The sequence below is a fragment of the Oncorhynchus masou genome, chromosome 16 (genome assembly GCF_036934945.1).
Source record: "Oncorhynchus masou masou isolate Uvic2021 chromosome 16, UVic_Omas_1.1, whole genome shotgun sequence".
Classification (NCBI taxonomy): domain Eukaryota; kingdom Metazoa; phylum Chordata; class Actinopteri; order Salmoniformes; family Salmonidae; genus Oncorhynchus; species Oncorhynchus masou.
Window position 1 is genome coordinate 21,219,692 of NC_088227.1, and position 16,076 is coordinate 21,235,767.

The 16,076-nt window shown below is 41.0% G+C and overlaps 1 protein-coding gene across 1 annotated transcript in view; it reads right to left on the reverse strand.

The window, feature by feature from the left end:
• The window catches only part of LOC135557656 (opsin-5-like), a 47,783-nt gene extending 32,189 nt beyond the window's left edge, over window positions 1-15,594 (reverse strand). The window contains exons 1-2 of the mRNA XM_064991143.1: window positions 15,358-15,594; window positions 5,044-5,198 (exon numbers count right to left, since the gene is read on the reverse strand). Of these exons, the coding sequence (XP_064847215.1) occupies window positions 5,044-5,176 (133 nt within the window). The 5' untranslated portion in view covers window positions 5,177-5,198; window positions 15,358-15,594. The remainder of the gene's footprint in view (window positions 1-5,043; window positions 5,199-15,357) is intronic.
• Window positions 15,595-16,076: the final 482 nt, after the last annotated feature.

The following is a 16,076-nucleotide window of genomic DNA, read 5'->3' on the forward strand; positions in this document are numbered from 1 at the left end:
CCTCCCTCTGCAACTGGATCCTGGACTTCCTGACGGGTCGCCCCCAGGTGGTAAGAGTGGGCCACAACATGTCTGCCATGCTGATCCTTAACAGGAGTGTGTAATTAGTCCCCTCCTGTACTCCTTCTTCCTCAATGTGAGCAAGACAAAGGAGCTGATTGTGAACAACAGAAAAAGGCGGGCCGAACAGGCCCCCACTAACATTGACAGGGCTGTAGTGGAGCGGGTCGAGAGTTTCAAGTTCCTTGGTGTCCACATCACCAACCAACTATCATGGTCCAAACATACCAAGACAGTCGTGAAGAGGGCATGACGAAACCTTTCCCCTCTCAGGAGACTGAAAAGATTTGGCATGGGTTCTCAGATCCTCAAACGGTTCTACAGCTGCAGCATCAAGAGCATCTTGACTGGTTGCATCACCGCCTGGTATGGCAACTGCTCGGCATCTGACAATAAGGCACTACAGAGGGTAGTGCGAACGGCCCAGTACATCACTGGGGCCAAGATTCCTGCCATCCAGAACCTATATAATAGGCGGTGTCAGAGGAAAGCCCATAAAATTGTCAGACTCCAGTCACCCTAGTCATAGACTGTTTTTTTCTGTTACCACACGGCAAGCGGTACCGAAGCGCCAAGTCTAGGACCAAAAGGCTCCTCAGCAGCTTCTACCCCAAAGCCATAAGACTGCTGAACAATTAATAAAATCGCCTCCGGACAATTTACATTGACCCACCCTCCTCCCTTTTGTACACTGCTGCTACTCGCTATTTATTATCTATGCATTGTCACTTCACCCCCACCTACATGTACAAATTACCTCAACTAACCTGTACCCCTGCACACTGACTCTGTACCAGTGTCCTCTGTATATAGCCTCATAATTGTTATTCTTATTGTGTTACTTTTTATTATTATTTTTTACTTTAGTCTAATTGGTAAATATTTTCTTAACTATTCTTGAACTGCACTGTTGGTTAAGGGCTTGTAAGTAAGCATTTCATGGTAATGTCTACACTTGTTGTATTAGGTGCATGTGACAGTATTATTTGATTTAACACACACACACACACACACGCACACGCACACGCACACGCACACACACACACACACACGCACACACACGCGCACACACACGCACACACACGCGCACACACACACACACACGGATAAACCAGAACCATGGAATGCCACAACATATTTAGCTTACGTTAATTGGACTAAATTGTTTTTTGTATGTTTTAGTTGTCACAGTATTAGACTAAGCATAGGTCATTTGATTGTTGAAATGACAGCTCCTGTTCTCTTTGCGACTTGCGGTAACTAATTGTGGTTCTAAATCAATAGTTGTTTAGTTGTCAGAAAATGTCATAAACATTATTTTGCTTAACAATGCTGCAGGTCATGTAACCGTTATGTTACATGCAATATGCTTTCTCGACTTCACAAGACAGAGGTTGATCTCCGGTTTTGTGATGAAACGAAGGTGTGGTTGAACTTATTCTGCCACTGTGTCTTCTTATTGTCTTGGCCTTGGCCGTCATTGTAAATAAGAATTTGTTCTTAACTGACTTGCCTAGTTAAATAAAAGTTATATATGTATATGTGTGTACATGGATATTTTTTCCCCAGTGATTTTACCAATGCACCGCTACTGGTATTTTGACAGGATGTATTAGCTAACAGAATAATGCTATTGCAGGGATTTCTAGTGGCGCGCATATGAGTTATGATAATGCACAAGCAGAAAGGAAGTTGTCTCCATAGTTTCCTCATTTGGCTTCCGTGCAAAAGTAAGGTGGATGCAGCAGAAAACCCAAACAGTAAAAAGATGAATTCATATTTTTCCATCCAGTAGCTAAAGCTATGTCTACATTAAATGCATTTTCAAAGTAGGATGTATTCAGCTTTGATGTTGAGCAAACATCCCACCATATTACAGTACCTTCCTCTCCTTAATCAATCGGTTGATAATCGATCTAAGCACATCCTTCGAATACATTTTATATCATAACATTCAAATTCCTAAGGTTTCATTTAAGTGTTATGTACTTGAATGACCACAATAATGTATGTTGATTATCATTGGTTGATAGAAGAACATTCTTGATTGATGGATGGATCAAACAACCTGGTGGTCATATAGCATGATTTCCCACAATGAAAGCTCATCAGAGCTGTTGACCAATCAGGATGCCAGAACAGTATCCACAGAGAGCTTCTGAACAGCTTCTAACAGGAGTCTCCTATGCCCTGTGCAGTCTGGCTTCTGAACAGCCTCTAACAGGAGTCTCCCATGCTCCGTGCAGTCTGGTTTCTGAACAGCCTCTAACAGGAGTCTCCTATGCCCTGTGCAGTCTGGCTTCTGAACAGTCTCTAACAGGAGTCTCATATGCCCTGTGCAGTCTGGTTTCTGAACAGCCTCTAACAGGAGTCTCCTATGCCCTGTGCAGTCTGGCTTCTGAACAGCCTCTAACAGCAGTCCCCTATGCCCCGTACAGTCTGGCAGACCAAGTAGTGGCCTTTTACAACTCAGTAGCCCATAGTCAACATGTCTGGAGGCTGTCATAGATCAGTTTGTGTACAGTATGTCCTGTAACTGTGTTAATTAGCATGAACATTCAAACCTTTCTTGATGTGATCGGAAATTATAATCAATTTAACCTGTTAATAGACTAACCACTAACATCTGTCAGGATTTGGCCAGGGTTGTTCCGGGTTTTGGTCACTAGATGCCCCCATTGTGCTTTTTGACCTTATGTTTTTTCCCTTGTTCCCCATTATTATTTGCACCTGTGCCTCGTTTCCCCTGATTGTATTTAAACCCTTAGTTTCCCTCAGTTCTGTGCTCTGTGTTTGTATGTTAGCACCCAGCCCTAGTGTTCTGTGTATTCTTGTCGTTTCCGGTGGATGCTCTTGTGGAATTCTGTTTTTGTTTTGAGTATCTCTTGAGGCTTTTTTGTGCTATACCTACCACCTTTTGGATTTGCCATTTTGTATTGAAGGACTTCTCCTTTTTTTACTTTATTAAATACACCGTCTTAAGTACTGCTGTGTCTGCCTCATCTTCTGGGTTCTGCTGACTATTCGTGGCTCAGTTGGTTAAGTGACTGTTTCTCACTCCGGAGACCCAGGTTCGTAACCGGGTCCTGACAACATCACCATTTGTGTGATCCATTGCTGTCAACATTTCATTTTAATCGTTTTAGTTGGCTTCGAAGAGGGCAACCTAGCCAACCTAGACAACTTAGCCAACAAAATAACCTGTAATTACCACTGTACCCTTTAGAAGAGAAACACACAGTGGTTTCCAGTGTGGAGTCTGTCTGTATATAAGGAGACGGGCATCTCTTTCTAACTGCATATTGTTAACTGCTGATACACAGCCACCTCTTGAGTGTTCTTTTAAAGTGCCTTTCATGTCAATGTGCCACATAGCTGATAATAGCAGGTTATACAGTATATGTATGTCTACTTTGTCCACTTTCTCTGTAACCCGTTCCTGTAGGTTCATGCTCTACAACATCCGCAGAGTACGACCCTGCCTCACACAGGAAGCGGCGCAGGTCCTAATCCAGGCACTTGTCATCTCCCGTCTGGATTACTGCAACTCGCTGTTGGCTGGGCTCCCTGCCTGTGCCATTAAACCCCTACAACTCATCCAGAACGCCGCAGCCCGTCTGGTGTTCAACCTTCCCAAGTTCTCTCACGTCACCCCGCTCCTCCGCTCTCTCCACTGGCTTCCAGTTGAAGCTCGCATCCGCTACAAGACCATGGTGCTTTCCTACGGAGCTGTGAGGGGAACGGCACCGCAGTACCTCCAGGCTCTGATCAGGCCCTACACCCAAACAAGGGCACTGCGTTCATCCACCTCTGGCCTGCTCGCCTCCCTACCACTGAGGAAGTACAGTTCCCGCTCAGCCCAGTCAAAACTGTTCGCTGCTCTGGCCCCCCAATGGTGGAACAAACTCCCTCACGACGCCAGGACAGCGGAGTCAATCACCACCTTCCGGAGACACCTGAAACCCCACCTCTTCAAGGAATACCTAGGATAGGATAAAGTAATCCTTCTCACCCCCCTTAAATGATTTAGATGCACTATTGTAAAGTGGCTGTTCCACTGGATGTCGTAAGGTGAATTCACCAATTTGTAAGTCGCTCTGGATAAGAGCGTCTGCCAAATGACTTAAATGTATGTAAATGTAACGTAGGCAACAGCTACAGTACTCTTCATGTTGTCCACGTAACATCTCCCTTTGGTCCACACAAAAATTGATAGAGGAGGAGAGGTGTACGTTTATAAATTAAACTTTATATTGTCTTTGAGTGATGGAAAAGTGTGTGGAATCATTACAACCAGATTATTGCTATCAATTGAAGCAAAGCTGAAAAGCTACTGAATATAGGATCTTCTACATTAGAAAAGAAATTAACCTTTTCAAGTACATTTTGAATCTACAATGTCTTACAGACATAGACAGTGCTTGACTTGGACTGAAATAGGTGCCGGTACTCATTTTGAGTGCCGGTACTGTTTATATCTAGGTGCAGGAGCTCCAGAATATTTTATCCTATATTTTATAGGAGGAAGAGGAGCTTAAGCAGTATTCAGCTCTGGTGAGCTCCTGCCCAAGTCAAGCACTGGATGTAGGATCTTAATTTGAGCCAGTCTCTTAGCAGGAAAATTTGAATTATTATGTGGATTACAATGAATGGACATTTTTGTAGCAGTTGATACATTTTTCATAAAGGAAAATCAAGTGGAAAATGTAAAACTTTCGAACCCCTTTTAAACCTCAAATACACTACACGTTTAAAATGGAAATGTGTCCTGCAACAGGGTGATCAAATTAAGATCCTACATCGGCACACAATGGAAAACCTTGATGAATCACAATTGATTGCAAACATAATCGAATCAGAATGGCTCTCCTTGAGGTGAAGACTGGTTAGGCTATGTCTCAAGGAAGATGAGGATATCAGTGAGTCTATTGATGAGTCTACGTCCCTATGCAGTCTACATTCCTGTACTTTATTGACACTTACCTATGATGCAAATGTAGAAAGCAGCCACGATGTCGGCCTCCTTGGACAGCTTGGAGGCGAAAGGGTCGCCCGCCAGTAGGTAATGGGGGACATAATCGGGGCGAGCTGAGGTGTCATTTCCTATCAGAGCCATGATTAGGAGTGTCAGCAGCTTCCTGGGGAGCCAAAAGAAACAGCAGTAACACACCTGATTTACTAACTCGCATTCTATTACTGCATTTGTCTTGAATTATCAGTCTGTACCTCCATGATGTTCAGTGCTGTATATTGCCTCGAATGGAAGACAGCGATAAGAGAGAGAATTGACTCAAACACTTGGCCATGAAGAATAAATCCCAGATTAGTCCCCATGGGGTTCATTCTAGTTTCCTGCTTCCTGTCCTTGACTCTCTCTCCCTTCACACACTGCACCATCTCACCTAGCGTGACCACATGTCCCGCATTTGATCAACAAATTCAAACAACAACAAAAAAGGTTGATTTGTTCCATATTTCAGTCTGACATTCCAGCAAAGAGGAAAGGGCAAAATCTGTCCAAAATAAGCCCAATGCATTTTCACTGTCTTATTTTGGACTTAAGCTTGTCGACTGCCTTCCCGCCTTTGGGATAATAACTCCCATTGTTAGGGCGGAAACATGAGCATCTCGTCATCTTGTCTTTGTTTGCAGTCGCGTCACTGTCAAATCCTTTTGGTCTCAATTCCAGCTAAACTTGGAGAGAGGACAGTTAACTACCTACAAAGAGCTGCTTCTGATGATCTACAAAGTAAGTAAATAGCCATATTAGACTGAAAGATATAACAATTTTGTCAAACTTGTGAGGAGCTCCATGCTTATTAGTTGCTCATTCAACATATTTTCTGCTACTTCTCTCAATTTGATTTTCAATGTCTCCCTTCCTAACTTTTTTACATTCCTTGAGACCAACCAGAAATGTTTCCTTGGCCAACTATTCCCAAATTTTCAGTTTCTCCATGACCAAATTTTGCATGAGGTAAACGATTAACCTATAGGCACACATAAATTAGCTCCTTCAGTGAATTGGAAGGGAGATTTATGTGGGTGTGTGTTGGCGATGACTGGAAATAACTACTAGATTTATCGTGAGAAGAAGCACATAACTTTACAGAGAGACCAATGGTACCATTTCAATGTTCTTTAGTGTTTCAGTCACACAAATACTCACAAACCAGACACAAGATCACACACACATGCATGCACACAAACACACTAATTTCTGAAAACAAAGAACCCCAATTTTCTAGTGGTCATACAGGAACTCACTGCTGGGACTCGTGAGTCATCCATTAAACAATCACACACACACACACACACACACACACAATGATACACACACGCAGAGATACAGATACACACACACAATCAAACACTATAATCCTTTTGTGGAGTCCCTTTCTGCTGGCCAGTAGGTCCTTCAGCAGGGAGGCACACTGTAGCCCTTAAGGCGTCCGCATGCTCTCCATCAAAACCAGTTATGACGACATTTTGGTCGTCGTTTTGGTCTTCCATAAGGGTTTTTCAGCGGTTTGTGCGCACAAAAAGTGTTCTGGGGGCAACCCAAAGTTCGGTAGTGTAAGTCTAAGCCCCTTCGTCAGTGATTGGGCAACAGTAGGGATTCTTCAATTAAATGTTGTCATTCAATGAGAGGTGCCTCGTTTTCATGCACATTTTTTCACTTGAGAAATACTTCACCAAACATCTTAATCACCTGCAAAAACATAACTCAAGAAATCTGTAATACATTTTATCTCTGAATTTCAATCAGATTTAAGTCAGGACTGAGACTTGACCATTCAGGAATCCTCAATACCTATTGGAAAGCCATTCTGGTGTGTCTTAAAAATCTGTTTAATTGACCCGGTGAAAAATAAAACTATCACAGGGTTAGATATTTAGAAGACCGAGGCAGGGTTTCCTCAAACTTTTTATCTGAGCTTTGTTACTTCCATATTTATATCCTGACAAACTCCCCAGATCCTGACAGTGACAAACATATACCCATAACATGATGCTGCCACCACAATACAGGGTTATGTAAATCGGTAGGATTTTTATTTTATTTTAAGGCAGCAAAATATGATGAAGTGTGTAGACTTTGACTAGGCACTGTATGTGTGGACTGGGGAGTTTGTTTGTGGCCAGAATCGGTGCAGTGAATCCTATGGCAACACCTCCAACCTCTGAAGGTGTGGCTCCGCTAAGAGAACGAGCAGCTAGCCAGGCAAGTCTGAGTGTAATGAATACAATGGGAGACAGAGTTCTGCTTTCAAGCGCAGTGCGCAGCAGGTGTTTATAAGCAAAGGACCACAGGAAAAGGCAGGTAGCTGGGTCCAGGGACTGGCAGAAGGTCATGCACAGGGACTCCAAAACGGTAACAGTACAGGCAGGGAATAGGCAAAAAGGCATTGTTCGTGAGGATGGCCAAAAACTATGATACTAATACGAAAATGACCAGAGCTTTGAGAAGTACTTGTAACAAAACAAACAATACCCCACAGTGATGGGGTGCAAAGAACTGAGCTTAATAGTGTGTGTAAATGACATACAGGTGTGTGAACAAGTGATCAGAATTCAGACGATTGGGATCTGGAGAGTGAGCTGCATTCATGGGATCTATGTGTTTGAGAGCGTGAGCTGGAAAGTGTGCTGGAAAGTGAGCTGCGTTCAGGGGATCTACGTGTTTGAGAGTGTGAGTTTGAAGCAGACATAACACTGAGTGGCACTTCTACCTTCAAAATCTACTTCACCTCAGAAAGCATACCTCCATTTACAAGTCAGACAAGTCAGACATGAAAAAATGTCAACTTTTTCTTTAACTCTGAAGGCCTGGTGCAAGCCAATCTTTCCCTCGTTGTGTTGAAACTATATTACACACCCCACAATAGTTTGTTCTTTTTCAAAGCCCTTCAACAAAGTGTAAAATCTGAAACAGAATAAAAATAAGTCTGCAATTTTCTCTCAAAAAAATGAGGAGAATATATTTGTTTCTATGCTCTAGGTTTCCAGTAGCACAGTTTCGATACAGTTACAGCCTAAGCCTAGGTACCAGGCTCTCCATGTAAAACAAGACCAAATGTTCGTCCGAGTACTAAAACTAACAGACGTTTGTGACATCAGGTGCTGTAGGTGTCCGAGGAGGGCAGGCAGTGTGCAAATGCATTCCAGATTCAAGTCAGCCACAGTAGCCACAGCACCTGCCTAAAGTTATTTGCTATATTTAATTTCAGGAGCACCTTTAGGGGTTACTTCCAGTAGCAGATTGTCATGACTTTCTCCAACCACAAAAGTCTGCCTACCGTCTGCCAATCAAGAGTGAAACACTGGCAGGTCCTACAACTTGAGTATTTATGACAAGGGACACCACAAAACACCACACAATATAATGAATTACAAAGGAATGTGTACAAAGGGTGTGTAGACTTTCACTAGGAACTGTATGTGTGGACTGGGGAGTTTGATATACAGTACCACACATACAGTATATTATGTACAATATAGTACTTCTTGGAAAATGTAGGTTTATTTGAATAATTGATGAGCAGTCCATGCCAGGGCAGAAGAGTCTGACTCTGAATAGCAGAACGTCTACTATAGTTCGCAATGTTAAGGAAGAAATTCCAATGAACATATTCAAAGGAGAAAACATAAAGATAAAAAACTGTACATGACAGAATCGAACAGAATCGAGCAAAATCCCCCAAAATAGTGGCACATTCACTATGACAGCAAATGCATAATTCTCCATGGGAATAATAACGATATAAGTAAGTAAATATAGGACAGAACTTTAGGCAGGTGCTCCCACCCTGCCGGCTACTGTGGCTGACTTGAATCTGGAATGCATTTGCTTGCTTTAATAGGCTACGGTAAATTCATGAATAATTATATAAGATTAAATGCGGAGCTTACAGATTAAGACCATGTTAGTCAAATGTGCGTTGTGGATGTATTATTTTTCTCTAATTGGCTGCCTGCACTATACATCTCTTGACCTGAAATTACAGGTGATTGTTGGTATTCAACAAAATAATCAGGACTGTATGCTTGACGTTTAATCAAACCCAGTGAATTGCATGATGAAGTATTGAATTTGATGTACTTTGAGAATTCTGTCATACATCAGAATTCTCAAAGTACATCCGAGACACACCATTTAAGTAGCCATCTGTCTTATGTATGTACCCATACCAAACATGACATATCGTACTAAATGGAGTGTCTTGGTTTTACTTACAGAATAATACGAAATATTCTGAGACCAGGTAGCTGTCTATGGGGACAAACATCTATAGCCATCCACAGCATGCATAGTGTTGACAACTTTGACTGCTAAACTACTGCAGATTGGAGCTGTTATATCGAGGTCATAGATATAATGTGGGGGGGCAAGTTGCCACATGGATTATGGATTTCGATGCAAGATTTTTCAGAAGGAATGTGCACTGAGGACACCATAGCAGCAGAAACCCAATCAACTTGATATTGTGATCTAACGACGTCTCGTCTAATGATCCTCTGTGGAGATGGATTATCATCGATTATCTACAATTTGGTCTTTCGACAAGAACAACAAGAGGAGAAACGTACCTGATGGGGCTCCATTTGAATGAGGAAGACTTCAGAACATGAAGTTTCTGAATGTTTACTGTGACTGTTGCAGCAATCTGAAAGTACAATGACTACACATCCACCTTCCTTTTGGTGCTTTTGCAGGTGTAAATAAAGGGCAGAACTAAACACAGGGGATACAGAGGAGGCTGGTGAGGGGAGGATGGCTCATAATAATGGATGGAATGGAGTAAATGGAATTGTATCAAACACATGGAAAACCAGCTGTTTGATGTGTTTGATACCATTCCCTTTATTCTGTTCCAGCCATTACTATGAGCCCGTACTCTACATTTAAAGTGCCATCAGCCACAAGAGTGAGAAATGTGTGTGATATGCAAATAGGATATTTGATTCATGTTCATCGGAAATTAAATGTTGTGCAGTGACAAATGTAATTTTCTTGTGTTTTTAAATATATTTCCACACTATGAGGTAGGAATAATACTGTGACCTCATGAAAATGTTTTATTTTTATGCCCTTTCTGTGTAATAGCTGTTTGAAAAGACCATGTGAAATTTCAGCCTGTTTTGGTGGGATGGACCTTCGGCCTGCCTGGTGACATCATTGGGCGGTAAAATAAGTTAATAGACCAATAAGAAAGAGTTCCAAACCACTCTGCTAATAATAACTAGGGGTCGACCGATTATGATTTTTCAACGCCAATACCGATTATTGGAGGACCAAAAAAATCCGATAACAATTATCGGCCGTTTAAAAAATAATAATAATAATAATAATTTGTAATAATGACAATTACAACAATACTGAATGAACACTTATTTTAACTTAATATAATACATCAATAAAAATCAATTTAGCCTCAAATAAATAATGAAACATGTTCCATTTGGTTTAAATAATGCAAAAACAAAGTGTTGGAGAAGTAAAAGTGCAATATGTGCCATGTAAAAAAGCTAACGTTTGAGTTCCTTGCTCAGAACATGAGAACATATGAAAGTTGGTGGTTCATTTTAACATGAGAATTCAATATTCCAAGGTAAGAGGTTTTAGGTTGTAGTTAATATAGTATTTATAGGACTATTTCTCTCTATACCATTTGTATTTCATATACCTTTGACTATTGGATGTTCTTATAGGCACTATAGTATTGCCAGTGTAACAGTATAGCTTCCGTCCCTCTCCTCACCCCTACCTGGGCTCGAACCAGGAACACATTGTCAACTGCCACACTCGAAGCAGCGTTATCCATCGCTCCACAAAAGCCGCGGCCCTTGCAGAGCAAGGGGAATAACTACTCCAAGTCTCAGAGCGAGTGACGTTTGAAACGCTATTAGCGCACACCCAGCTAACTAACTAGCCATTTCACATCGGTTACACCAGCATTAGGCTGATAGGCTTGAAGTCATAAACAGCGCTGTGTTTGCGAAGAGCTGCTGGCAAAACGCACGAAAGTGCTGTTTGAATGAATGCTTATGAGCCTGCTGCTGCCTACCATCGCTCAGTCAGACTGCTCTATCAAATCATAGACTTAATTATAACATAATAACACACAGAAATACGAGCCTTAGGTCATTAATATGTTTGAATCCAGAAACTATCATTTCGAAAACAAAACGTTTATTATTTCAGTGAAATACAGAACCATTCTGTATTTTATCTAATGGGTGACATCCCTAAGTCTAAATATTCTCGTTACATTGCACAACCTTCAATGTTATGTTATAATTACGTAACATTCTGGCAAATTAGTTCGCAATGAGCCAGGCTGCCCAAACTGTTGCATATACCCTGACTCTGCGTGCAATGAAGGCAAGAGAAATGACACAATTTCACCTGGTTAATATTGCCTGCTAACCTGGATTTCTTTTAGCTAAGTATGCAGGTTTAAAAATATATACTTCTGTGTATTGATTTTAAGAAAGGCATTGGTGTTTATGGTTAGGTTCAGTTGTCCAACGATTGTGCTTTTTTCACAAATGAGCTTTTGTTAAATCATCCCCCAGCGTTGCATCGATTATATGCAACGCAAGACACGCTAGATAAACTAGTAATATCATCAACCAGTTATAACTAGTGATTATGATTGATTGTTTTTTTAATGCTAGCTAGCAACTTACCTTGGCTTGTACTGCATTCGCGGAACAGGCAGGCTCCTCGTGGAGTGCAATGAAAGGCAGGTGGTTAGATTGTTGGACTAGTTAACTGTAAGGTTGCAAGATTGAATCCCCCGAGCTGACAAGGTAAAAATCTGTCATTCTGCCCCTGAACAAGGCAGTTAACCCACCGTTCCTTGGCCGTCATTGAAAATAAGAATGTGTTCTTAACTGACTTGCCAAGTTAAATAAAGGTATAAAAAAAGTAATAATAAAAAAATACCGATTCCGAATGTTATGAAAACTTGAAATCGGCCCTAATTAATCGCCCATTCCGATTAATCGGTCGACCTCTAATAACAACTAGTTTTCAGTTTTACCCTCAACATTAAGACCACTCCCAGAAAGTCCTAGTGAAAATTTGTGTTTGAGAAATTTCTCTTTGCTAAGAAGTAATTTGTTTTTCTTTTTGACCATTTTATTGGAAGACAATCACGATAAGGATGTTCTTATGTAAATTAAATGTAATGTATTTAATTGTTACCCAGAAGTGATTTGATATTGAGATAAAAACAACCTTTAAAATATGTAAAGATAATATATCCACATCTCACTATTGTTACAAACAATGCAACTTCCATGGACGAGATATTTCCTGAAAATAACTGCACCTCAGATTGCAGCCTAAATAAATGCTTCAGAGTTCAAGTAAGAGACACATCCCAACATCAATTGTTTAGAGGAGACTGTGTGAATCAGGCATTCACGCTGCAAAGAAATCACTACTAAAAGGACACCAATAATAAGAAGAGACTTGCTTGGGCCAAGAAACATGAGCAATGGACATTAGACAAGTGGAAATCAGTCCTTTGGTCTGATGAGTCCAAATTTGAGATTTTTGGTTCATGTCTTTGTGAGACACAGAGTGGGTGAACGGATGATCTCTGCATTTGTGGTTCCCACCGTGAAGCATGGGGGAGGTATCATGGTGTGCTTTGCTGGTGACGCTGTCAGTTATTTATTTTGAATTCAAAGCACACTTAACCAGCATGGCTACCACAGCATTCTGCAGCGATACAACATCTCATCTGGTTTGCGCTTAGTGGGACAATAATTTGTTTTTCAACAGGAAAATGACCCAACACACCTCCAGGCTGTGTAAGGGCTATTTGACCAAGAAGGAGCGTGATGGAGTGCTGCATCAGTTGACCTGGCCTCCACAATCACCAGACCTCAACCCAATTGAGATGGTTTGGGATGAGTTGGAATGCAGAGTGAAGGAAAAGCAGCCAACAAGTGGTCAGCATATGTGGAACTCCTTCAAGACTGTTGGAAAAGCATTCCAGGTGAAGCTGGTTGAGAGAATGCCAAGAGTGTGCAAAGCTGTCATCAAGGCAAAGGGTGGCTACTTTGAAGAATATGTAACACTTTTTGGTTATTATATGATTCCATATGTTATTTCATTGCTTTGATAACTTCACTATTATTTTACAATCTAGAAAATAGTAAAAATAAAGAAAAAACCCTTGAATGAGTAGGTGTATCCAAACTTTTGACTGATCCTGTATATACAGTGCTGTTTTGATTATCTCCAAATATGATGCTGCAGTTCTTGCCTTGCACATTTGGTGTCTTGTCCGCATTTTCCATACTTGATGCACATGTGCTTCTCAAGGCTGCAGAATGGAGAAGGTTATTTTCACCGTTTCTGGGTTTCTTTCCGTGTTCGACCAAAGCACACATGGCTACCGGGACCTCCATGCTAGAAATACTGCATGGAGACATCGCCAATACGATTGGATTACATGGTCAGTTGATTGTTAAATAATTAGCTGGAAACTGGAAGCTATGTGCTGGTAATTTCTTAGCTAAACTATCTAGCAAAGTGTTTAGCTTTGTAGTTAGACAGCGAGCTAACTTGACTGTTTTATGAACTTCCGTTTGTACCACTGCACGGTAAAGCGACGCACAAATTGAAAATATTGAACGCATGCGGTACACAGAACGAACCACGGCCTAGTGCGGCATCCCCAGCACAGTTTTGTGGACTGCTCCATTGACAAGAAATGACTTCCATCTGAACACATATTTTGACACGTCTGTTGGACATGAGGCTTTCTTGTACACCAACTGTGTCAAACTATGCGTTCTGGTGGAAGTTAATTTAAATGGGAGGCAATCCGCACCGCTGCGACTCATCTGCTGGAATATGTTGTACACCACACGTGGCATGTGTTGGATTTTGCCAACTTGTGCCTTTGCCGCGTGTTATCAGAAACGGACGTAGATAGACAACCGAAGAAGGTGCTAATGTGTAGGGTGAATCTTTTTGTTGTGATGCTGCACATGGATTTTCAGGTGTACCAACTTTTCTTTCTACAAAAAGACACATCAATTAATTTGAGTGTAGAATGTCATTACACTTTTTGGAGTTTTGTAACAGATGTCTCTTTCCATTCAACAAATGGCAGGTGCACAGTGCACTGTATGGATGCTGGAGTTATTTTGGAGTGGCGGAACATGCGCAGGTAACCTACTTGTTGAAGTGATTTGTTTGACAAATCAGATAAACATAACTGGTCGTGTTCATGCCACGTTAAAAGGTAAACCTTTTTTTACCGTTAAATTACATATTTACTATTAGGTCCATAAATTGTTTTCGTGGACACATAGGAGGTCCCGTGAAAAAATAGAGACCCCTGAATGTCACTGTATAATTTGTACTCTGCTTATTTTGAATGCACTATACCCCCAGCGTGTAATGCAAAATAAGCATATGTGGACTCATAAATGCTGTTAGTTGTATAATTGATTATATTAAGTTTTGGTTGAACTTATTATAAATCCATTACAGAAAGTTCTAAATATATTAATGAGTAGTTTATGAATAGGCTATTAAACGCCATAACCCCATCGACTTTACAAGAACAATAAACTGTTATAAGTCAGTGGTATCCATTATCAGCCGTACTCCTCTATACATGCTTTCATTAACATATGCATGATTACATAAATCACAACCCACTGGGCACAGTTCAATGTCAAGTTTTGATTTGCATTTGGTTGAGTTTTCAACTAACGTGTATTCAAGTGAAATAAACAAAACATATCACCATGTCATTGAATTTAGGTTCAAAGTTGGGTAAAAAAAAAATAGACCATACGCACTTAAGATGATGACCTTTTAGTAAATCCAATCAGTTCTCCACGTTGGTCATCACATTGATTGTTTTGGTTGAAATCACGTGAAATAACATTGAGTCGAGTCGACCCGTTTTTGCCCAGTGGGGAGGGATTATACTGGTACTATAGTAGCCTATACAATGCATTGTTGGCTCTCATATGACTGATTTACCAAAAATATCTGCAGAAGTGATAATGATGTAGCCTATAATAAAGACTAAATCGACGCAACACATTCCCGCTTCTTGAAAGCGCATTGAGCGAGGTTTGTATACTGTCCAACATTTTTACGAGAAACAAACTGAATAGCCTACATTGCACATTCGTGTCAATATTTTTTCAACTTGTTTTGAAAATAAATCTAAGTCTTCCATAAAGACTCCCAATAATGATAATATAGAATAATAATAACAATGTGAGTGAGTCTTAGTAGAAATTACTTGCCTTTACAAGTCTTCAGTCATCCCTGGTAGTTCCGTTCACTTTCCGCCAAAATAATACTATCCAACTGCCTCCTTCCGCAAAATTCTAAATAAAGAACCGACAATCAACTGGAGCAAATACTTTGTAAGTGTTCTTGTGATGGTACACCCGTTGGATAGAGATTGCACTCCGTGTAACAGCCTGTTTTCTTCACAGCCTGTTTTCTTCGTCCTGGTGGGGGATTCTCAGTAGAGCGCTTTGGTGATGCGCGGCGCCTACAAACTACCGCTGCGAGTAAATCAACCACAGCTGAATCATTGCGTTCAGTCATCTACAATAGTGTCATGTGTTGACTTCATTACGGAATTAAACACATACCATCTAGAGTGTAAAAACAGGAAACCTCGCAGCCTCATCTTTGGATGCAACTGAAATCCATAACCACAACGGGATAAAATATGATGTCATCAGGCTTATTCTCCATATAATCAAAAGTGAATCAGGTTGCAGTCGAAGAGTTTGATTCTCGTTCGTGAGTGGAGTATCCAAACTATGCCGCATACTTGAATTCACACTGGAGCCTATTCATTGTATAATGGATTGAGCACCACCCATCTTAATCAGGCAATGCAATGTAAAACAGACAGCAGGCTACATGAAGCTGCCAGATGTGGAGGGGTACGTGCCATAGGTGCTCATATAGGATATTGCTAGGAAGCTGTAGAAATAGGGATGCATGG